Source organism: Drosophila grimshawi, unplaced genomic scaffold (assembly GCF_018153295.1).
Source record: "Drosophila grimshawi isolate 15287-2541.00 unplaced genomic scaffold, ASM1815329v1 contig_44, whole genome shotgun sequence".
In the NCBI taxonomy this organism is placed as follows: Eukaryota; Metazoa; Arthropoda; class Insecta; order Diptera; family Drosophilidae; genus Drosophila; species Drosophila grimshawi.
Window position 1 is genome coordinate 14494348 of NW_025063240.1, and position 22191 is coordinate 14516538.

At 44.8% G+C, this 22191-nt stretch overlaps 6 protein-coding genes across 7 annotated transcripts in view; 4 read left to right on the plus strand and 2 right to left on the minus strand.

Annotated features, from left to right (window-relative positions):
* LOC6557293 (tuberin) overlaps positions 1–9604 on the minus strand; it is a 9807-nt gene extending 203 nt beyond the window's left edge. The window contains exons 1-15 of one of the 2 annotated variants that reach the window (XM_043215434.1): positions 9385–9604; positions 9192–9316; positions 8873–9124; positions 8680–8816; positions 8444–8618; positions 5240–5446; positions 5031–5175; positions 4238–4971; positions 3423–4173; positions 3167–3366; positions 2863–3104; positions 655–2797; positions 451–594; positions 226–396; positions 55–150 (exon numbers count right to left, since the gene is read on the minus strand). In XM_043215434.1, the coding sequence (XP_043071369.1) occupies positions 55–150; positions 226–396; positions 451–594; positions 655–2797; positions 2863–3104; positions 3167–3366; positions 3423–4173; positions 4238–4971; positions 5031–5175; positions 5240–5446; positions 8444–8618; positions 8680–8816; positions 8873–9124; positions 9192–9316; positions 9385–9445 (5583 nt within the window). In that variant the 5' untranslated portion in view covers positions 9446–9604. Of the gene's footprint in view, positions 1–54; positions 151–225; positions 397–450; positions 595–654; positions 2798–2862; positions 3105–3166; positions 3367–3422; positions 4174–4237; positions 4972–5030; positions 5176–5239; positions 5447–8443; positions 8619–8679; positions 8817–8872; positions 9125–9191; positions 9323–9384 lie in introns of both variants that reach the window. The other variant, XM_043215433.1, reaches the window with a different exon arrangement.
* LOC122322592 (peritrophin-48) lies at positions 6908–8388 on the plus strand. The gene is made up of 2 exons (XM_043215436.1): positions 6908–7248; positions 7323–8388. Exons 1-2 carry the CDS (start codon positions 7239–7241, stop codon positions 8384–8386), a joined length of 1074 nt encoding a protein of 357 aa, XP_043071371.1. The 5' UTR covers positions 6908–7238; the 3' UTR covers positions 8387–8388.
* A 316-nt stretch (positions 9605–9920) lies between the features above and the next one.
* Positions 9921–11640, plus strand: LOC6557330 (alpha-endosulfine). The gene is made up of 3 exons (XM_001984196.2): positions 9921–10297; positions 10715–10909; positions 10976–11640. The coding sequence occupies exons 2-3, from the start codon at positions 10724–10726 to the stop codon at positions 11147–11149; spliced, it is 360 nt and encodes a 119-aa protein (XP_001984232.1). The 5' UTR covers positions 9921–10297; positions 10715–10723; the 3' UTR covers positions 11150–11640.
* A 414-nt stretch (positions 11641–12054) lies between these two features.
* Positions 12055–16424, plus strand: LOC6556649. The gene is made up of 6 exons (XM_001984195.3): positions 12055–12971; positions 13038–13240; positions 13301–13454; positions 13516–13871; positions 13925–16095; positions 16179–16424. The coding sequence occupies exons 1-6, from the start codon at positions 12095–12097 to the stop codon at positions 16399–16401; spliced, it is 3984 nt and encodes a 1327-aa protein (XP_001984231.1). The 5' UTR covers positions 12055–12094; the 3' UTR covers positions 16402–16424.
* Positions 16425–16494: 70 nt separating this feature from the next.
* On the plus strand, positions 16495–17741 carry LOC6556643. The gene is made up of 2 exons (XM_001984194.3): positions 16495–16902; positions 16966–17741. The coding sequence occupies exons 1-2, from the start codon at positions 16822–16824 to the stop codon at positions 17500–17502; spliced, it is 618 nt and encodes a 205-aa protein (XP_001984230.2). The 5' UTR covers positions 16495–16821; the 3' UTR covers positions 17503–17741.
* A 328-nt stretch (positions 17742–18069) lies between these two features.
* On the minus strand, positions 18070–21702 carry LOC6556626. The gene is made up of 4 exons (XM_001984193.3): positions 20962–21702; positions 19442–20905; positions 18849–19375; positions 18070–18784 (listed from the first exon to the last, which is right to left on the minus strand). The coding sequence occupies exons 1-4, from the start codon at positions 21619–21621 to the stop codon at positions 18712–18714; spliced, it is 2724 nt and encodes a 907-aa protein (XP_001984229.2). The 5' UTR covers positions 21622–21702; the 3' UTR covers positions 18070–18711.
* Positions 21703–22191: the final 489 nt, after the last annotated feature.

Consider the following 22191-nt stretch of genomic DNA (forward strand, 5'->3'; position numbering starts at 1 on the left):
TACGCTATAGACTTCGGAGGTTTAAAATAAATGCAGGTATTTTTAAAAGAATACCTGTAAGCGCAAACGTTTTAATTTACGCAATCTTTCCAGCCAATTGGATGCATACGGGTTCTCCGTCTGTACGCTTTGATAGACCAGCGAGGCCAGCTGCAAAGGAATGGAGTATGGAGTATTGTTAATGTATATCGCTATTGATCGATTAGATTCATTTATCTTCCTTACGTTTGCATGCAGCGCCATCTGGCGGGCAAGTAGTGGAGCACTGCGATCGGAAACAATGCGCGGTTCCGGATGACAGACGAACGTAGAGATCTCTGAACGTGCCTTGACATAGACACGATTCGAATTAAGTTCCAGCGGCTCAACAATCACACAGGCATAGTTAAAATGTCCCTAATAAGCAGGAAATAAATGATTAGGGCTCAATTGAGTTGTGGAACGACTTACGGATATGGTGGTTAGATTATATTCTTCGCCACTTTCGTTGTAAATGATTTTGACAAAGTCGTTGCCAATGTGCTTCTTCTTTTCGTTGCAATTGGGGTCATCCTGCAGATTGGTGGGCATCAATGTGGCCACGTGAAAGGTGACCTACAAATGCAAATAAAATTCATAAATATCCCCTAATTAGTAGTCATCGTAATCATTTACCTGCAATATGTCATCCTTCCAAATGTAGGCAAATTTGCCATCGGCGCCACTCTTGTCCAGACCGATGAATAGGTTATTCTGTTCGGCTTCCTTGAGGCTGACCAAAGTGCCGATGCTACGCAGAAATTCCACGTAACGAGTGCTGCCATAAGAGTTACGCAAAATCTCCACTTCGTTGTTGCACTGATTCCTACCGACATATAGCACACCGATCTTGTGCGTCTCAAATGGCGGCACAAGATCAAATAGTGCCAATGCGCTGGACTGCTCGGGGCCAACCTTAAGCGGTGTCGCGGTTACCTCTAGCTGCCCGGTGCCGTACAGCTGGAGAAAGAGAAAGCTGGGATTCATGCACAGCTTGGCGCTGATTGATGGCTTGGCGGCACCAAAGCTGTGAAAGCTGCTCGCCGGCTGTGGACGTCCTTTGCCGTTATTCACCTCACGCGGCACCGATATGGTCTTGGAACGACCGCGCATCATATCGCCACCACCGCCATTGTTATAGTCGGAGCCGTTGCCACCATTGCCGCTACTATTGGACTTGGCCAGACCCAAGGCAGCACCATAGCTAGTCACCTTAGCGCCTGTCGCAGCTGTTGGCTGTTTGGGTGCGGTCGCTGCCTGTACCTGTACCTGTCCCTGGCCTGGTGACAATGGTGGCTTGCCAACGGCGCCCATTTTAAGCGAGGATGCAGATGCTGAGTTCTGCACCATGCCACCCACTTGACTGCTCACATCGTCGGCGGAGTGCTGCTTGGGCGGCAGAGTGATGGGCGCCGCTTGCAGCGGACATTTCGATGCCTGTGCAACGGACTGCAGCGGCGTTAAGCCGGCTATCTCCTCGGGTATGGCCTCGCAACTGACACGCATATCCTTGGTGCTGTACTGGACGCTGCGTTTCTTTGACGCCAGCTGTGGTTCCTCGAACGATGTCTTAACGGGATCCGGTGGCTCCTGTGAGAGCGGCGCTGGCTTTGCTGCCAGAAACGTCTGACGCCAGCTGGAGCTCATCTCGGGGCTGGAGTTGACACGTCGCACCGGATTGCGGGCACGAATTTGGCCATCGCCAAAGACCAACACATCGTCATCGGCCTCACCGTCACTGACGCTGCCGCTGAGCGCCGCATCTTTGCCACGCTTCGAACGTGGTATGGGTATGTCTATGGCCGCTGTACCGCTAACAGCGCTACCCACGGACGAGTGTATCTCCTCCTGACGCTGCAGTGCACGCGCCTTGGCCACCATTCGGTTGCGTAACTCTGTAGCTGCTGGCACCGTAGCTGGTGCTGGTGCTGGTGCTGGTGTTGGTGCTGGTGTTGGTGCTGATGCCAATGATGGCGTTGGGACTGGTGCCACTTCTGGCTCAGCTGCCTCGGCTTCTACTTCTGGCAGTGTTTGCGCATCCTGCGGCTGTTGCTGCGCATGCATCGGATTGTCGGGGCCAAAGACGCCACCATAGGCAGAGGGTAGAAATAATGAGACCATGTTATTGAACGGCAGATCCTGGCCGAAGCAATCGCTTGCGATGGGATTCTGAATGCGCGTTATCCACGAAATGTTACCGCTCGGACGTCTGACGTACACCTCCGCCCACACAGTGCAGGCACGCGCACAGACCGGCTGCTGCACAACGGAACCGGACTGTGTCGAGGGACTCACGCTTGCCGTCGACAGCGACAACGAATTGCCCAGGAGCGATGTGTTGCTGCCGGTGTGGGAGCCCTCGACCAGATTACCAGCACCACCAGATGCCTCCGGGTTGGAGCCGCGTCGTGGGTATGCGTCCAGCGATACCGTTGAACTGTTCGAGATCTGTCGATGCGGATGACCGCCGGTTGCCGCCGAATTCGATGTGGACGAAGACGTTGTATGATCCGTGCTGCCGGCGCTCTCATTGCCGCTGCTGTGCTGCAAACTCATACGGTTGTAACGGCATTCCCGATCCGGCGGCTGGGCCGCATCGCTCAGACTCTTCGAGTTCAGATTGATGCTGGGCGCCTTGCCCAGCTGAGCGCAGCGCTCGCACAGCCCGTTCCGTGTGGGTCCCGATGGGCAGCCAGCCGTGGTAATCGTAACTAAATTGTGGCCCACCAGCCACGTTTGCGAGACGCCGTCTTTCAACAGATGTTCAATGGCTGGCAAGCTATATAATTTGTATAAAATATATAAATAAATAATCAAGAGAATCAAAATCCAATTCCAATTCACCGCTTGGGCAACGATGGACACGGCGAATAGGTGTGACGTGCCAAAAAATCGAAACAGGTATCCGTCAATTCGGCATGAAAGTTGCGCAACGTTTTGTCCATCCTCAGACGCATTTCATAGTCGTTGCGTGTCGCTGCACTATTCCGGCTGACAAGCTCCGTAAGGCTGGTGCTGCGCTTACGATTCGACGAATCCTCATTCACGTTCACTGAATTGATTTTGACGGTATTCGACTGCAACGCCTGCCAGCAAGCAATGTGAATATTTACGCAACAATAATAATTGTGGTGAGGCATTTACTTACCGACTTGATGTAACCGAATAGATTCTTACGCATCTCCAGTTTACACTTGAGAAACCAGCCCGCAATGACATGGTATGCCAATGATACCGTATAGTGATCGTATCGATCCAGCTTCGTGTATGGTACGGAGATGGCAAACACGTACATGTAGTGCGTGAATATGAAGTTTGTGAACAGATGGTTTGACAGATGATTTAAAACTGCAACGAAGTAGAGATGGTTAAGTGAGTAAGTAATAAACTTGCACATTACTTACGGGATAAAAACTCCAAAACTGGTATGGCCACCGTATTCGTATCGGGTATCTTGCTTATTTTGAGTAGAACATCTGGCAACGTGCGCATCATCGCCTCCGGCATCTCCAGTATGAGAATGGTCATCGCGTTGATGCAGACAGTGCTGCTGGCCGTGTTGCCAGTGAGGATGCGGTTTTTCAGTGACGAAATGATGGCCGATTGCTTTTGCGCCTGCAGGCACTCATGATAAATGACCAGAGATGCTATTGCTGGCAACACCAGGCCGTGGTACTCATGGGTGGGCCGATTGAATCGATTGATGCTGGTCGAGTTGGTTTTGAACAGCGTATTGGGTGGCTTCTCAACGTCATTGCCCTGTATGAGCGGCTTGTTCTGCAACACCTTCGGCAGCTCTTTGGTCTGGGAGTTCTGGCAATCGGACTCGTGCTCCAAACAACGCACAATTAGCGTAGTGGCCAGCTTCTCAATGTCATTGCCCTGGATGAGCGCCTTGTTCTGCAACACCTTCGGCAGCTCTTTGGTTACCAGCTGGAAGATCTGGTAATCAGACTCGTGCTCCAAACAACGCACAATTAGACTACAGGCGCGTCGTATTGAAATCATTGTCGCTTGCGTTTGCGGTACCGGAGGCGGCAAAGGCGAGTCGATGCCCAAATAGTGGCTAAACTTTATTGTCCCCGGATTGTCACCGTCCGGGTAGCCAATGTGATAAGAAGCATTGGCACGGGCCTGAAGCATCCAGTTGAATATCTACCGGGTATATGACAGATAAGGTATGTGATGTATACGCGTATCAAACTATTCCAACACTTACCTTGAGCCGTACAATGCTCTCCTTTTCAAAAACCTTTGGCTGATCGTAGTGCAGCTCGAGGTGATCCGTCAGAATTTTGAAAATCTTGATGGCATGTGTGGCAGGCAGGCGATGCAACTTAATTGCAAAGACATCGATAAGCCCATCGATGGCAGCAATAATGTCGGCAATGTCCGACGCGCTTTTAATAACAAAACTGCTGCTGTTCGCCTCCTCAAACGGTCGTTTGATGAGCGCCTCCAGTATCTCCAACAGTTCCATGCAGCGCTTTGTGTCGCAATGTGCCGCAAAGTTGGAGAGCGCACGTGCCACAGCGGTGCGCACCAGCACGTTGGGCTCTTGATGGATCTGGGCCAGCTGTGTGACAACGACATGATCGAGTATCTCCTCCTCATAACTGGAACAGTTCTGGTTCATGATCTGTGCCAGTGAGTCGATCGTCTTAATGCGCACATTCACGTTGCTCATGCGATAATAGCGATGCACAAACTGTGTCAAGCCCAGCAGCCACTCCGGTCGCGTGGCCGTAATGTGACGCGTTCGATAATCGATTAAGCCCAGCACTGATGCCTCCGGACGACGATCAGCCACACGCTCGATCAGATCGTACATGCGATCCACATTACACAGTATTTGTGCCCGCTCATCTTGCAGCATCTTCTCAATGCAGTCGATATTCTCGTGGAAATTGATTTGTAAATGATGCAATTGATCCTTATTAACACCGCAACGCTCTGCAAAAGGATTCATCAATTATCACAGTGACAACACTGATTGATCAATCAATACGCACCATATTCCTCAATGTTGTCCACAATTGCCGACATAATATCACAAATCAGATCCCAGATGATCTCGGACAGCTTGAATTTGTTGATCACCATGCGAACGCTGAGTATCACTTCATAGGTGACAATCACCTGCAGGCTATGCAATGCCTAATGCAACATCGAGTAACGCTTGTTAGTTAAAGCATAATGATAATCGACTTGAAAAACATACTTTCAGGAAGCCCATTAGCACGTTCGTCGCATAGATCATCGGCGATACCTGGAATATCATATTCGACCCAAAGATGTTCATGTTGAGGTGGAAGACGGCACCACGCAACAGTTGTGCGTCCTCGTACCTCTCCTGATCCATGAGTATGCTGCACATCATCTTCATCGAACGATAGCCCAGCTGAGTGCCCAACAGATTTTTCATGATCTATACAAATATACAAATAACAAAAAGTCTCAGAATATCACAATAGAAATGTTAAACTTAGTGTCCATGAACAACAACATTTTAATAAACTATAAATTGACTTACAAATTACAAAAAAATAAACAAAAAATTCCAAAATTGCGTTGCGATGAAAAAACAGATTGTAAAGGAGTTCATAACTGTAAAGAAGGTACGGTATTTGCCGCGGGAGGCGCCACCACCTCCTCCCCCACCAGCACGGCGTGTGCTCATTGTTGGCCTCTGTACGCTGGATATAATCAACGTGTGTGATGAGCAACTCACGCCTGGTTGCCAAACCCGTACAAAAGATGGTTACTGGCGACCTGGTGGCTTTGCCACCAATACTTGCAACGTCTTACGGCGATTGGGCAACGACTGCGAGTTCCTTGGCCAGCTGACAAGCGCACCTGCATTCGAGAGCCTCTACTCCAGTTTCCAGACCATGGGCATTGACATCTCCAACTGTCCGCGCTCGCCAAAACAGCCAGCGCATCGCACCTTCTTCGCGGTGCGTGGTCAGACTGTACGCATCACCGCCGAGTATACAACGTGGCAGCACGAGCTCAGCTATCAGCAGTTCATGGGAGCCGTCGATTATCGCCAGTACAGCTGGATACACTTTGAATCGCGCAATTTCAAGGAGACGGTGCGCATGATTCTTGCGGTTCGCGACTACAATGCACGGACTCCGGATACGGACATTGTACTGTCTGTGGATCTGTTCGATTTACGGCCACACAGCATACTGCTCGCCGCCTTTGCGGACTATGTGCTCGTACACAGGAGGGTGAAGACGGCATATGGCTACATGAATGGTCGCGAAATCGTCTGGGCGGTGCGCAACAAAATGAATGTTGTACGCAAATGCTGGCTGGCCAAGCAACCGAAGAAAAGTCCGTATATAACTATAGATGAACAAGTGCCACAAAAGGTGGACAACAGTTGCACAGCTGAAGCGGAAGCGCACGAACCAACCATAATCTATGACAACTATGATGAGGGTGCCAGTTGCCTGGCGCCCGGAGGCGTCTACTTTAAAGTGGGCGCTCACAAGCCGCAAAAGATTGTGGACACAATTGGCGAACACGAGACCTTCGTTGGTGCCTTTATCTTTGCCATCCAAGTCGTCAAATTGTCGTTGCGCGATGCAATGGAATATGGCACCCGAGCAATCTGCCTGAAGATATCCAAGAATGGTTTCGACCACTTGCGCTGCATGCCCAAGGATCTGATTAGTTGCTATTATGCTTGAAAAATAAATTCAAGAAATTTGTTAAATTTGGCTAACTGTTTAATAATGTATCTAAGCAGAGAAAGAACAATTTAATCATGACTCATCCAAACTGCATTATCTATTTTGCGCAAATATAAATTATGTTTGGCATTGAAGATAATCATTTTGTAAAGTGAAAATGTTTGGATAACATTGGCAGATATGACAACTTACGATATTGTTAGTTGCTACTCATTTCGGAAGTCGGAAAATAACCGGGAATACCTTCAACGATATTGCTGTTTTAGCTGTTTTATTATCAGCCCAATTGCCAATCGATAGGAAAACATTGATGGGAAAACATAACAACGGATCAGATAAGGGTTGAGAAGACAAAGCAATTTCATTAGCATACAGCAAATTGTAACCCAGATGTTTCCACATGTTAATCGGAAATGAACTGATAAATTTTGTAGCCCAGCCCCATAAAAGTGGCGCAGATATCAAAACTTCAACACATTCTACGGAATTGTGCAGACAATAAATAAATACAACTAGATGATGTGCAGTAAGTGGTGATCATTTTGATATTCGGTTGAAGTACAAGGGATTGACGGGATAAGTGTCGTGTCTTCATTTCAGAGCAACTGCGTTATTTGATAGTCCTATTGCTGCATCTAACCATAATTGATGCCACCACTCGAAGCGAATCTTTGACAATCAAGGCTCTGTGCAGCATTGCCATTCCCCTGACTTTTTTGCCGGATGAGCGGCAATGTGACAAATTCTACATTTGCACGGGCAGAAAAGACAACAGCTACCAGGAATCGAAATGTGGCCAGGGCTACCATTTTAGCAGCCAGAAGAAAAGTTGCATAAAGGGCCCCTGTGCCACCGACGAATCGAATGCCACAAGCTGCCAGAAGGCAAAAGACGGCACCAGCAGCGTTCGACGTTTACGGAACGATTGTACACGATACGAACGTTGTTCTAGTGATGGCGAACTCGCAATTGTTAGATGCTCCTATGGCCACTATTTTGATGCTGAGCGCAATGCCTGCTTGCCGGTGACCATAACGCCAGCGCATCAGTGCAGCTGCATTCTGCCGGAGCACACAATGCTGCCGAATGCAAAAGATTGCACTAGCTACTATCGTTGCGAAGAGGGTAAGGCAGTATTGCAGCATTGCCCCACGCATAACTATTATGATGCCAGCGTGAATAGTTGTCTGCTGGATGTGAAGGGCACATGCCGGCCAGCCATCCCAGCGCCAGAGATTGGCGAGTGGTTGTCGGATTGTGCCGGCGAAGGTAGTCGATTGCTGCCACATAGCCACAATTGCAGCCGTTACCTTGCGTGTCTAGGCAGTCGGGCCATCGAGTTGACTTGCCCCTACGGGCATTATTTCGATGTGGTATCACAATATTGTGCTCCAGATGTGGCTGGCCGGTGCCACATGGCAATCACTGCAATACCAGCTTTGGTATCTGAGGAATTGATCAGCGAGAAGCAGACAGAGGAAGTGGTCAGCGAGAAGCAAACCGAGGAAGCGATCAGCGAGAAGCAGACACAAGAGGTGATTGTCCAGGAGCAGGCACAGCAACTGCTTAACAATCATCGCTCTCCAAAGGAGACAATCCATAGGCCGATAATCTATCCAGATGGTATTATCAATAAGCTAGCATCAAAGTTTTTAAACGATTAAACGTTCACTAAATTGCATTAAACTGAGTTTGTTACCTATAATAACAGTGGGACATACCTTGAAGGATGATTGACAATATCGGGCATGGTTCACGGTACGGCACAGTGTGACAATGCATTGGTGTAACGGTTCGCTGGGGAAAATGGTATAGCCGATGACCATTTCCAAAATGGTCAAGCACTGTAGTCCGATATCATCGTCGGCCATGATACAGCTCAAGTCGCAAGCGTGTCTATAACAAGCAAGCACAATCATTTAAAATACATTTAGTTCGTTATACACAAGGCACATACTGCACAATTCCAACGAGTATGTCTTTGTCGAGGTGTGCCGCATTAAACTTAATGAGATTAACCATCATGTCCAGGTATGGGCACAGCAGATTGGCAGCCGTGATAGCTGGTATCCAGCACAGCATAAATTTTCCAATCTGTTAAATTTCAGTAATATTAGCACACATTTTTTCAATTGTTCAAATTTTCACACCTTCTCCTCGAAATTGGTAATATCCTTTCCATTCTCTGTGAGTGTCTCAAGTAGCTCCAACAGGTGTCGCAAATCCTCATGCGCCTCATGATTTTGAATGACCAGAAAAAACTTTTCACGCATCAGTGTAATGTTTTTGTACTGGGTGTATATCAGCCGCTTATAGAAGGTTAAAGCTATCTGTCGCGTTTCAGCTGGCTTGTTGTGCACAATGAGATCGTTGGTTAGATGCCACAGCTTAGTGATGTACGTCTGTATGCAAAAATGTGTGTATGTATCAATTTGCCGGGCGGGTGGAGCTTTGTACCGTTCGGCTTACCTCGTCCAAGTTAAATTTATGCAAATGCAAGTCGCCCAATTCCTTAAGCATTTTGCAACGCTGCGCGATTGGCAACTCAGGGCGCAGCTCTCTCTCAAATTCTGGACGCAAAGTACGCTCCCCCGCTGTTCCTGGGAAAATGCACATTAGTGAAGCAAGTGCACAATTGAGTTTTGTGAATTTTCATTGTTACCTGCCGATTTCGTTGACTTGAGAAACATTTTGAACTTTGATTTATCTTTGGAGCTCATCATTGACCGTTTTATATGCGCTGTAGGCCGCAGCTATATTTAAAACACTTTTATTTTAATCAAAATAAACAATAGCCGCTGCAAATTGAACCAATGTGCCCCAACAGATTACAGTAATAAACACATAAAATCATAGGGGTACTCCTATAATTGCTGTTGGTCCTGAAAGTAAATTGATATGGTAATTTTCTTCAATGTTAATATGATTTTTATAGAAAAAGAAAGAAAATGTTGAGATTTATTTAGTACGACCACATAAATTTACCTATGTATTTCCAGCCATGCCTTTCCGATTCACCTCTTTCTGTAGATTCTGTAACGATATTCGTGCACAAATTCTTAATCGATAATGTTAAATAACAGCTGTATTCCATACATCGGCAACTGTTATGGTATCGAATTATTCTGTTTACTATAATAAAATATGGACTTTTAATATAATCCGTACTAAAAGACTAGGCAGTCGGGCCATCTAGATATTAATAGTACTTCACAAAAAATATTCAAATGTTATGTGCCAAAAACATATGTTTTACTGAACGAACTATCAAATGAATATCATAAAGGAACCTGTTCCGTCTACTCGATTGCAATAATTCCGAATAATTCGATACATCACTATTTCGTAGCGTCTCCCAAAAAAATTTTACAAATTTTGTTAAGGAAAACGAAAATTTTAATTTTGTTTTGTGCATTTCCTCGCTTAAAGCGCATCTAGGACAAGTACTTTACATTGTTTCGTCTATTGCGCCAGTTTGTGCCTGTTCATTTGCAAATTACTTACACCGAAAAGCTTACGGCGTACATGCGTTCTTGATTGCGAAAAGGAAAACAACAGTTACTCGTTCACAAAAGGTAAAAAGTCATATTCATAATACATATATATGTACATCATGTGTGCATGAGCATTTTGCGTTAGTATTATATCGTAAACCATATTTGCATATGAGATTAATACGATTATATTGCGCTTAGTAGTTGCTGTTCGCACTATATATTAGCAAGTCTATGTAAATAAGTAAATGAGTGTATGTTTGAACTGAACTCTCACATACATATGTATATACCTACTCACATAGATGGGCATTAGCGAGTGTGCGTTTCATCAAATGCAATTTTATCTGGCCATTTTTGCTCGCTTTTTAAATTCGGTTCGGTTGTCCTTGCTGATTTTCCATCGCCATATTTGCAATTTACATGTATACTCTGTTTTTATTTATTTATATATTTTTGATACCCATAAATATAAATATGTCTTGTTTTGTGCCACAGGCCAACAACATGAGCTCTACTGAGGAAAATAGTCCAGCAACCACGCCACAGGAGAACGAAGCACCATCGGGCGAGCCACCCAATCCCAGGGACTTGGAGAAAATCGAAGAGGAGAAGCTCAAGTCCAAATATGCGAGTGGCGTACGAGTGCCTGGCGGTCATTCTGCCTTCCTCCAGAAGCGTCTGCAAAAGGGCGTGAGTTGAAAAGCAAAAACCTTTCATTATATATCTTTTTCACCCTCATTTAATGTATTTTTGTAGCAAAAGTTCTTTGATTCGGGTGATTATCAGATGGCTAAACAAAAAGGTGGTGGCGTCAAGCAGGTCTTTGCCAACAAGGTGACCACCGGTGAAGCCATACCAACGCCCGAAACGGTGCCAGCGCGCAAGACATCCATTATACAGCCGTGCAACAAGTTCCCAACGACGAGCTAAAGTGTCTGATCTATCAACAACCTACAAAAAAGCTCCCCTGATGCACCGCCTTCCCAAATGCTCTTTACCTAATATTATATAGCCTATTATTGCAAGTTTGGCTGATCTATAAGCACTATGCCGTTGCGCTGGCGCTAATTTTGCCGAATTATAAACATTTCATGCAAGTTTTATTTGATTTAGTTTATTCCCACGTAAACCGCTGTTTTCCTTTGCTCCTCGAAAATTACTTTGCGCCCCAAATAACTGGCTAATGCCGTCAATCTCAAGAACAATGAATGTATTATGGCACTATTGAAGCAACACGTCTTTATTCAAAAGTTCTCTTTAACAATATATATTACCCTGATCGTATGTAGTTGTAAGTTATTGAAATCATAATAAACTTAAGTTGTAAACAGCTCTATTCAACATTTTTGGAAAATTACGCAAAGTGTTCGGAATATAATTTTGAAATGAAATCCACGTGAATAAACATTCAAGAAAACTGACTATAAAACAGCGTTACAATGATCAAATGAGTTATTCATATCTTTTAAACATTTAAGCTCCCAAGGCTCAAAAATGATAAATACAAAATAATGATTGATTGGGTGTTAATAGAGCGCAAAACTATTTGCTTGGTCCAATAAGAATTTGTATGAATCTAAGTATCTTAATGGTATCATCAGATACCATATTTAGTCACCGGACCAATTTGTTTTTATTATTTAATTACAAATCTTGAGATTCATATGCTTCGGAAATATGAAATCTGCCGATTAATGTCGATTAAAAGCAGTCACTGGTAATGGTATTTATTCGTGTCTGAGTTATCGATGGTTACTGGTGAGTAACAGTTACATCCAAATTTATCTCATCTCCAATACATTCAACGAAGAAGTGCTACTTGTTTCTGTTTGCATTAACATTTCTATTCAAAAAAAGAATGCAATAAAACGTTGAATGGAAACAGGCAACAGTTCCAACCACAGCGTCTTCGACCAGATCACTAAACTAGCCGTGCTACTCCTGCAGGATGAGCTTAGTGAAGCAGAAAAAACAGCTGCGATTGCAATTGTGCCTCCGCCAGCTTCAGTTGCCAGGAAACGCTCACAAATCTACGAATCGGTGCTACGACGTCAGTTGGCAGCCGATCTTGCAAAACGACCCCGCTTCCGTACTCCTCGACTGCCCCAATGTCAGAAGCTGTTGAATGAATTGTGCGCCAATTTAGAGGCGGAACTGGGTGCCGATGTTGGACGCTGTCTTCAAAGTATTTGCACATCTAAGGATGATCAGAAGTCAGAAGAGAACCAAGGATTAAAAGGCGATGGCGTCGAAAGGCAAGAAAGAAAATTCCGAATGCTGGTGCCGAAACCACTGCGACTGGAACAGAGCAACGGCGAGCTGCAGCCACCAGTTTTTGACCTGAAGTATTTAAGGTCTGTCGAACAGATGCGTTCCTCAATGCAGCCAATCCATTTCCGCCGCCAAACAAACTATTTGCCAAACAATTTTGATGCGATGCCCAAGCCATCGAGGAACGAAAAGAATATCGAATTGAACTGCTCAATCTTGAATGACTCGATGGCACGCATGAAGGAACACAAGATGGAAAAGAAGCGTGTCAAATTCAATTTGCCGGCACAGAACAAATGCAAAACGTTTCCGCCTGATATCAAAGCTAATCGGATGCCAAAGAAGCCGTGGTCACAGCTTAAAAAGAACTTTATCTCAGATGTGAACGCGGGCAATGAACTTAAATGGCACCGGGATCACACATTGGAGTTGTATTTTATTGAGTTGCCCAATCTGATCGATCATCTCAAATATAATGCGGGTAAGCAAAGTTACGAATATATATATATATCCATAAAGTTAATACCATATAATTGTCGATCTGTAGCTGGTCTGCAATCGACAACGTTTATTCGCACGGACGATGGACGTTTCGTACTCAAGCCAAATACAACGCTCAGCAACGTGCAGTCCGAGGTTCTGGATGAGTTTGTGCAACCATTTCTTGCCTCCGGCGATGCGTATCGCAATCTATGCGACCGTACTCAATGGCATGGCACATTAAATCATTGCGAACGTCCTCTGAATCGAGTAAGCTATTTGTGCTCATCAGTTTTTACTATATTATGTACTATATAATGTCTTTTGCAGGCTCTGCGACAGGCAATTATAGTGTTCCTTGCGAACAGTCGACAATTTTTACTGTCGGTAAGTGCCAATAGCTTGTTACAGCTCCTGCACATCACAGGACCCGCCATGCAGATGCTGCAGCAGTTGAATAAATTGTTTCACGACGATTTCAGAAGTGAGTATATTTTATACTACTCAATAGCTGGCGACGCTAAAACTGCATTTAAATTGAGCAGTGAACATCGCCAAAGGAATAAATGGCGCCGGCCTGTTAAGCTTCGTTTGGTCAGCCATTAAGATGTCCGTAAATAGTGAATACTCGCAACTGCTATTGTACCTGTTGAGGTCTTTGGCCGTCACATACTATGGCCAGCTGGAGCGTTGGATATACCAAGGCGAGCTCGACGAGCCCTTCAACGAGCTGTTCATTAACGGCTGCATGCCGCACTCGATACACGAGCGCAGCAAAGAATTTTTCGACAGGGGCTATTATCTGCGCCCGGATGCGGTGCCAGCGTTTCTAGTTGGCTGTGAACAGACCATTCTGCAATGCGGCAAATACAATCGCTTGCTGCAAACATACAATGCTCAGGTTTGTATATGGATATAGAGATAATCATATTATAACCAGCTGATTGCTTACAGCATGTGGTTTTTAAATTGAAACATCTCGAACTTGTTGTCTGCATGTCAGAGGAGCAGTTGAGCGAAATGACACAAAAGTTGGAGCAACACTACAAGCAGTTAATGCAGAATATCCAAAACCCCTTCAAAATGAAAAGCATCGTAGACGAATATACAGCGAGTAGTCAGCGCTTCGGTAACCGCATGTGGGATTGCACTCAAGCGCACATTGCTGACTGGAAACAGCGCCAGAAGCACTTGCAATTAATTGCGGACGCTGCCAAGCAGCGACGATACGATGAACTCAACGAACAGCAGGAACAGCAGCAGCAGGAACGTTTGGAGCAGCGACGCAATGAACTTGTGATTGAGCTCGCCTATCAAGGGCAATGCGATCAGCTGGAGGAGCAACGTTTGCAACGCCACAAGCAGGCGCTGCAGGAACAAATTGCTGCATTGGAAAAGGTCACAATTCCGCTAGAATCGACCAAAGTGGCCATCAGTCCAGACGACAGCACAAGCAGTAATCGCAGCTATTTATCATGCGAGGAAGCAGATTCAGAACTCCTGTTGAAGTGTAAGCCCAATTCAGAGACGGTGCTGTCCAAAAATCAGTCGGAAGATGTGCTCAACTCGAATGATAATGATAACAATAATGATGACGGGGATATGGCACGCAATCGTATGCGCAATCTATGCTCTGATCAATTTCAGGAGTGCTATATACAGGTGAAACTTAATCAGGGTACAACGACCACCAGTGCATCAGGTTATAGCGATGCCAAAGCTAATCGCTTGCGTGTGCTTAGTTGTACAGATGAGCTAACTCAACGGCCGCCCGATATGAACATGAATCTCGAGGAATTGAGTGACCTGCAGCGCAATCGTCAGCGCATGCATCAGCACAACAAGTTCAGTTCGCTCAATAGTGATGACGACGATGGTCAAGGTGAACGCGAGCAGCGATTGCTGCACTCGGACACGGAACTTGAGCATCGCCATCCGATAAGAGATGACTCCAAATTAATTGAAGCCTCTGACAATGGTCTGCATTTGCCCTTGGAGCGCCACAAGCTGTACGTGGAGACTGCACAGGACACCTCAACGCCCATGTCCACCACATCGGATGTGGAAGCTGAACCGTTTGCCAACGCCATTCCCAACGAGGTTGTCGATGCGGCCAATAACAATAATATCAAGCGTAGAATCCATTCTGATATCAATCACGTGAACACAGATCCGCCAATATCATCAGTATCGACAGGTGTGACGGAGCCCGATACTGTGACTGAAGGAGAAGTCAAACCAATGTTCAGCTTGAAGCCATTGGCAAAGCCGGTGCAGCCAACAATCGCACACGATCCGTTTATGATCAAACGGTATATGCAATTGTCTGTGATGGTGCCACTGAATGCGCATTTGTCGCTCTTGCGCAACGAGGTGTTGCGCATATTTCAGGATCTGAATGTATTTGAGCATTTTTGCCAGTTGCGTAATTACTTCTTTTTGCTGGACGGCGAGTTTGGCACTCAACTTATAGCGAGTATTCTGCAACAAATCGAATCGGGCGTGGCGCCACACAATTTATGCAATAGGGGTACTCTAGATTCTATAGTTAACAATGCGATCGGCAACCGAATGGCGGAAGGCACTTGTGCAGCTCTTGTAGCTGATAATCTCGAGTTAAATAGTACACACATCCCGGAGTCCTTTGATCTGATGAGTATCGATCTCTTGTCCATATTTCAATTGACATGCAAAGTGGACTGGCCGCTTAATTTGGTAATCAGTGTGGAGACGATGGCCAAGTATGGCCAAATATTCTCGCACTTAATAAAACTTCGTCATGTCAACTATATGCTGGAGCGCGCCTATCGGCACCTGCAGCAGTTGTCCAAACTCCACGGTTGGTCAATGCAGAGGTCATCGCATTACCGTAATCTGCAAATGGTGCGACACAAACTGGCGCATTTTGTGATCACGCTGCAAAATCATTTGGAGACAACAGTCTTGCAGGCCACGTGGAAATCCTTTACCGACGAGCTGTGCGCCGTCGATTCGATTGAAGGACTCTACCAGCGGCACGTGGAATACTTAAAGAAGATCGCATTCCTCTCATTGCTCAATCGACGAAGCGCCAAGTTCCGAGAGACTATTGATAGCATTCTTGTGATTGCGCTACGTTTTTGCAAGTGCGTAGAAAATTACGATTTTATTATAATTTAAACCAATTTCTTATTTACTTATGCTAACTTCTATTTTTGTTTTTATATAGGATATTGCACTCAAAGCCCTTTGTTTTGAACGAGGAACAGAAGTTTGAACATCCGCGCTACAAGCGATTGATATTTGAAGAGGGCGAGTTTGAGAAGTTTATGCGCTATGCCATCTACTTGGGAAACAAAGTCGCTGCCTCTGGTTATCAAGAGCAAATGGTAAACCTAATACGTATTATTAATTTTAATAACTACTACACTGTATCTGAAAGCACAAACTAAATACAATTTTACGCAAACAGAAACATGAGTTGCATTGGGACAAACTAATCTAAGACTAGTTAGTTGGTAATACTATCAAATTCCTCTTATACATCACATATATTCATATAGCAAAAGCTTGGGATTTGTAATCGTAACGTCAAAAATTTAAGTCAAGTAAGTACTAATTTTTTTCTTTTACGCATTCGGTCACACCGTCAATTTGACATGAATTTCTTGTTATCGATTTGTTATTTCGATAAATAACAATTATTTGTTTACCAGCCGACTGGTGCGGCAATAAATTGAAAGCGCTTGAGGCAATTGACTACCTGCGCTGAGAACCCTTGAGTCCCGCGAATCCATCTACCCAAAAGAGGCAGAGCGCGGGCAGGTCAGCGATCAGCGAAGGGCATCGCATTTTCCACATACATATCTGTAATGCTTGACGATATCTCGGCATTGCATATAAGTACAGCAGGCATAGCGCACGCCATGGACTCAACATCGGATGCGGATGCGGTAAATACACTGAATATGTGCAGCATTGAGCAACAACAGCTAAACAGCTCCAATATCCTACAGTGCTCACTGTCCTCGCTAGACAGCGAAAGTGATTTGTCGCTGGCCTTCGAGCGTGATCTGGACGAACCGGCTGACTGTGATGAGCTGCCCGCTTTCGAAATACGCGCCTACTCGCCACATGGCCGCACACCATCACCCATTGATGACTTGAATGTGTCGGATATTGAAACGCCAAAGCAGCAACAGGCGGCACAACAGCAGCGCAGTCCTGAACGCCAAAACAATCCGGAGTTTGTGGCCTTGCACGAGATCAATGCACAAATCAGTGCACCCAGCGAGAATGGAAACGATTCAACAACTGGTGTCATCAGTCACGACAACAGCTTGGAAACCATATTTGAGGGTGTCTTTCTGCATACACCGCCGCGTGAGAAGCTCAACAAGAGCGCGGGATGCTCAAACTCGAATTCGGCCACGCGTTATACACCAAAGCGTAGTCGGGTTAATCTAATGGAACTGGTTGCCATGAATCGCCTGAACATTGACGGCAAGGAAAATCAATCGCCTTGCAACCAGCTACAAGATGAGCATACCTAGCATTTATATATTTTCTAATGGATAACCTAGACCCGAACCAAAGTCATATATGGGACACGTTCGTTTCGACTGCCACTGAATTTCTAGACTTAAGTTTTCGATATGTGTTGTTAACAAGCACTCTTTGTACACTTTGTGTATCTGAAAGGATGAAAAGAATAATGTTTATATAATTTTATGTTTCAAATTTTGAGTTTATGTAGTAAAAACATATGTCTTTCCATGTTTCAAACATTAAACGGCACGTTCGTTTTTCTTTTATGATGGGCATTCCAATACTGTGCAGGTAGGCACAATTTTCGTATGAAATAGCTTTCCTGCTACCTGAAATCTAGGAACCAGGACGAGAGGCTGGGTTTTGTAATCCAAGCAGGTGCTAAGCCTCGGAAGCTCTTAGAAATGTAGTGATTCACGCAGCTGTCCTTAACTCTGACCAAAGTGCAAGATAATATATAGCTTGCAACGTACTTACTTCCAGATTAATAGAGGCAAATTAGGTTACTTAAGTCTCTGTGTTCATCAATGGTATTAAAACAACCTTAAGCATAAATCGTAACAATCCCAAAATACTTATAGCTAGAAATTTATTTAAATTATTGTTGAGCATACAATACAAGTAAAACTGCAATAATTTTCACTTACGCATTAATATTTGGCTTAAAATTTAAATATATGTTAAAATCTTATTTGAAATAATGTATTTCCTGTGTACATATTCGATATACATATATACAATATCATTGGAAGTACTCCGACTTTTGATTTTTTTAAAACGATCACCCAAGGACTTAAATGGTAAAACTATTCAATGATGCACATTAAGATCTTTAAGAGGCGCAAATTAACAAACATATATATTTTCCATACTTTCTAATTTCTGAAACCCGCTCCCAACGTTTAAAGCCCCATTGAAGATACATATATGCATATAGACTATAGAAAAAGACTTTCTTAATTTGGAAATGTTACCGTTTTAAACTTAATTTTAGAATATTCTTGCAAACAAATAAAGTTGTGATGATGATTAAATGGGTGCTTAAAAATTAGCGCGGAGGGAATGTATTGATGAACACAAAAAGTAATACGAAAGTAGCTGGTAACTGTTAATTTGGTAAGAAAACTTATGCAAAAGATGTGTCCTAAAATGAGGTAGCTCAAAAAGGATATCTTGAGATTAACTCTGTCATAAATTCATGCTTTAAAAACTGATCAAAAATTTTTGGAGTGACGCGATGCCGAAAAGATCTTGACCCGCAGCAAACCTGGATTAACCTCCTGCCAGCTGAAAAACGAAATTATTGATTGAAATAAGAAACAAGTATGTATTTACATTTCCAGAGACTTACCGCAAACGCCGCTCACCCAGTCGCGCCTTGACGTTCTTCTTAATGGTGGAGACACCATTGGCGCTGTGCAATCCTCGACCCGTTATGATGAACACATGCTTATAGACCCGCGTGCAGTTGCGCAGCACGGTTATATGACGATCAAGAAACAGATCGAGACTGCTAATTGCTTCCATTGTGTGCAGATAGTGTAGATCAAGTAGATCCGGATTGTTCTGAGTATGCTTGTGCACCTCCATGATGCAGTTAGCGGCACGATGATTGAACACATCGATCTTCTTTTTGTGCAGCTGCGCAATCTCTGAATAGTAGAGAGCCACACTACCGTTGCCATGCTGAATTGCCTGCTTGGCTTTTAAATTGCATTCGGCTCTCAATTGGGCGTGATGGGCGGCTAGATTACGGGTCTCCTCAAAGTCCCGCAATGCCGCACATTTCGCCTCCTCATGCAACTGCGGCGACTTGGCGTTGACTGTCGGCCGTGGACTTAATGACTTTGACGGCGTCTGTTGCTCCTGTTCATTAAGCTATCACAAATCAGAGACAACTATTATTAATATGAATTGTGCAATGTAAGATTGAATTGTGGCCACCTTTCTATTTTCCCGCAGCGCCTGCTCATAGAGTTCGGGGCCAGTTAGATCGCTCTGCACATTGCTGTCCAGCACCTCCACGGTCTTCACATAGTTGTTCTCAGTGTCTGAAAAGACCTGCAGAACGGTATCGTTTGGAATTTCTGGAAATTTCTCGCATAGCTTCATTTTGGTCAGATGCGTTGCAATGTCGTTGGGCTTATGACGTGTCGCCTGATTAGCTGCCTGCTGTTCGCTGTTGTAAATGCTCCAGGCCAGCTCCATGTCGAGCAGTTCGTTCACATTGCCGGGCGATTCGCTGCACTCGGCGTATTTGGGATGCTTTAGCAGTCGGGCAAACTGTTCGTCGTCGCGCAACGTTTGCTGACGCTGCTCCTCGAGTTGATTGTGCACCGCTTCCATCCATACCATGTAAAGCTGCTTGGCCAGGCTGCGCGGAACAAACACTTTGGTTGGCAAAGATTCCGGCTCTGTTGGCAGCATTTCACCCTCCCACTGAAAGTGACTGCGAAGTTGTGCAATTAAATTGTCATCCAAATCCATTTCCAGCAGCGCATTATCCTCAGAATCTTCGTCGTCCTCATCAGCACCAGTGCAGGGCATTAACGGTGCTGGCTCGACGGGCGCCAGCGGCTGATCTAAAATCCCATTGCGTATATCGCGCACTTTTCTCGTATGCTCCGAGTACTGATCATCGGCCAATACAAAACGGTTCTCAATCTGCAACTGCAGCTCCTTGTTTGCGCTGCTGTTGGCAGCACCCTGGCCTGAGGCATTTCGTCTAGCACGCGGCTGACGTTGTGGTTTCGCCTGGGTTTTGAGCGACAGAGCGACTGGCGGTGGTTGTGTTTGCAATTGAACAATCAATTTTTGAGATTTATTGTTGCAATCACATTGAAATTCATCGCTTTCCAGCAACAACGCATCCTCCGCATAGTCAGAGCCGTCTGCGGTGAGCTCATCCTCTTTGATTAATATATCGACAGCCCAATCCACATCGCCGTTGCACTTTACAAACAAGTCCCAGAGACCTGCCAACTGTTTGTTGGGATACATTTGTCGCAGCAGCACAAAGCCAGTCGCCTCATTTGGACAGTTTAAGCAATGACGCTGCAGCACTTTGATGTCGTCATCTGTCGATGATACTGGCGCAACCGTTGAAATAGTTGGTTCATCACGCAAAAGGTCGAGTAATGAATTTTCACTTGTTGCCGCAACGCCAGCAACAACGTTTGTTTGCATTGGTAACACGCCTTGCGGTTGCTGCTGCTGTGCCCAATAACTGTTCGCATTTTTCTCATATGGCACCCAGGTTTGCGCATTGATATTCAGCTTAATGCCATTCGAATCGGCATTGGAAACTTCCGGCTGCAGCGACGGCTTTGATGGCGCTGCCAACTGTGGCAGTGGTGGAATTGAACGCAGCTGCGGTATTGGCACTGTATATTTGGTTTCTTTGAGCAACTGTTGAATAGAAATGAAATTAAAGGGGATGGATGCAATTGTCAGATTTGACTCACCTTTAGGAGCTCGACAACGCTGGTCTTCTCGTACCGATCCAGCATCCGTTCAATGTTTTCCTTTGGTACACGATGCACATTCCTTTGCGCCAATTTACCAGGTGATTTGCACCAGCTGGTCTTTGGCTCCAATAGCTCCAGTACGTAGCCATGTTGTACGGCAATTTGCACATAAGGCTGCATCTCCCACACCATTATGTTTGTGTTGTCCACGATGATGGGACTCCAACCGGTGGCTGCCTTGCAGAGCACCCGCTGCTTATTCCACTCATGGGCATCGGACAATTGCGTCGGATTGAACTCGTATCCACGGCACGTGACAAAGAAATCATCGCTGCTATGCACAAAATCACCGATCGAATAATGCTCATCCAGCACACGAATTTGCTGTAGAAGTGTTTTAGCTAGGGTTGTCTTACCGCTGCCGGGGGCTCCGCGCATAATAATCATAATTTTTTGACCATCTTGCGCCTTTTTGCAGATTTCATTGAATTCTGTTGCTACCTCATTTGTTATACTGCTGGCGCACATTTTTGGATGAGCGCTCGATGCTGATGGTGCAATATACTTGTTTGTACTGCTGTTGTTGTTGTTATTGCCCTCGTTAAGCCAGAGCGTCATATTTTTAGCTGGCTCAGCAACATTTCCCGCAGTTGACATTGTTGTTGCTATGTTCGCTGTTTCTTTCGGTTCCTAGCGTATGACTGCGTTGTCATCAAAATTAAAGGACATGCATACACGTACAGAATACATGGGCATATATTATACATATGCAATATATATGTATGTATATAAATATATATATATATATATATATATATATATATATATATATATATATTACTGCGCAGTTATCGGGTTTAGCTATGTACGCTCGCTGATAGCTTTATCAGCCAGTTGTAGATCCTCTAAATTTGCCAAAGCCAAATGGGAACCTCAATTTGAGATGTATATTATTTGTGTACACTTTCAGTTGATAACTCAAGCAGACTTCTGGTTTGGCTGAGTTAATTATTGTTTATATTGCGAATTTTGAGTAGATTGTAGGGTAATCACTTATTTTTTCCAAAACAATGCACATTACCAAACCACGACATGTCCGATTGTGCTCAAAACATATCGATATAAATAATGTTTATGCATTTTACAGCACTGCCCAAAGGTAAGCTGATCGCGGATAATGCGATACAATTTTAAGTGCTGCATAAATGTCATTACCTTTGACAACGA

Coding starts and splice junctions, on each gene's coding strand:
- LOC6557330 (XM_001984196.2), top strand. CDS start 10,724: ATGAGCTCTACTGAGGAAAATAGTCCAGCAACCACGCCACAGGAGAAC. Junction 10,910..10,975: donor AGAAGCGTCTGCAAAAGGGC/GTGAGTTGAAAA, acceptor GTATTTTTGTAG/CAAAAGTTCTTTGATTCGGG.
- LOC6556649 (XM_001984195.3), top strand. CDS start 12,095: ATGGAAACAGGCAACAGTTCCAACCACAGCGTCTTCGACCAGATCACT. Junction 13,241..13,300: donor GCGAACGTCCTCTGAATCGA/GTAAGCTATTTG, acceptor TGTCTTTTGCAG/GCTCTGCGACAGGCAATTAT. Junction 13,455..13,515: donor GTTTCACGACGATTTCAGAA/GTGAGTATATTT, acceptor TAAATTGAGCAG/TGAACATCGCCAAAGGAATA.
- LOC6556643 (XM_001984194.3), top strand. CDS start 16,822: ATGCTTGACGATATCTCGGCATTGCATATAAGTACAGCAGGCATAGCG. Junction 16,903..16,965: donor CAACATCGGATGCGGATGCG/GTAAATACACTG, acceptor AATATCCTACAG/TGCTCACTGTCCTCGCTAGA.
- LOC6556626 (XM_001984193.3), bottom strand. CDS start 21,621: ATGTCAACTGCGGGAAATGTTGCTGAGCCAGCTAAAAATATGACGCTC. Junction 20,906..20,961: donor GCGTTGTCGAGCTCCTAAAG/GTGAGTCAAATC, acceptor TCTATTCAACAG/TTGCTCAAAGAAACCAAATA. Junction 18,785..18,848: donor CTGGGTGAGCGGCGTTTGCG/GTAAGTCTCTGG, acceptor TTCGTTTTTCAG/CTGGCAGGAGGTTAATCCAG.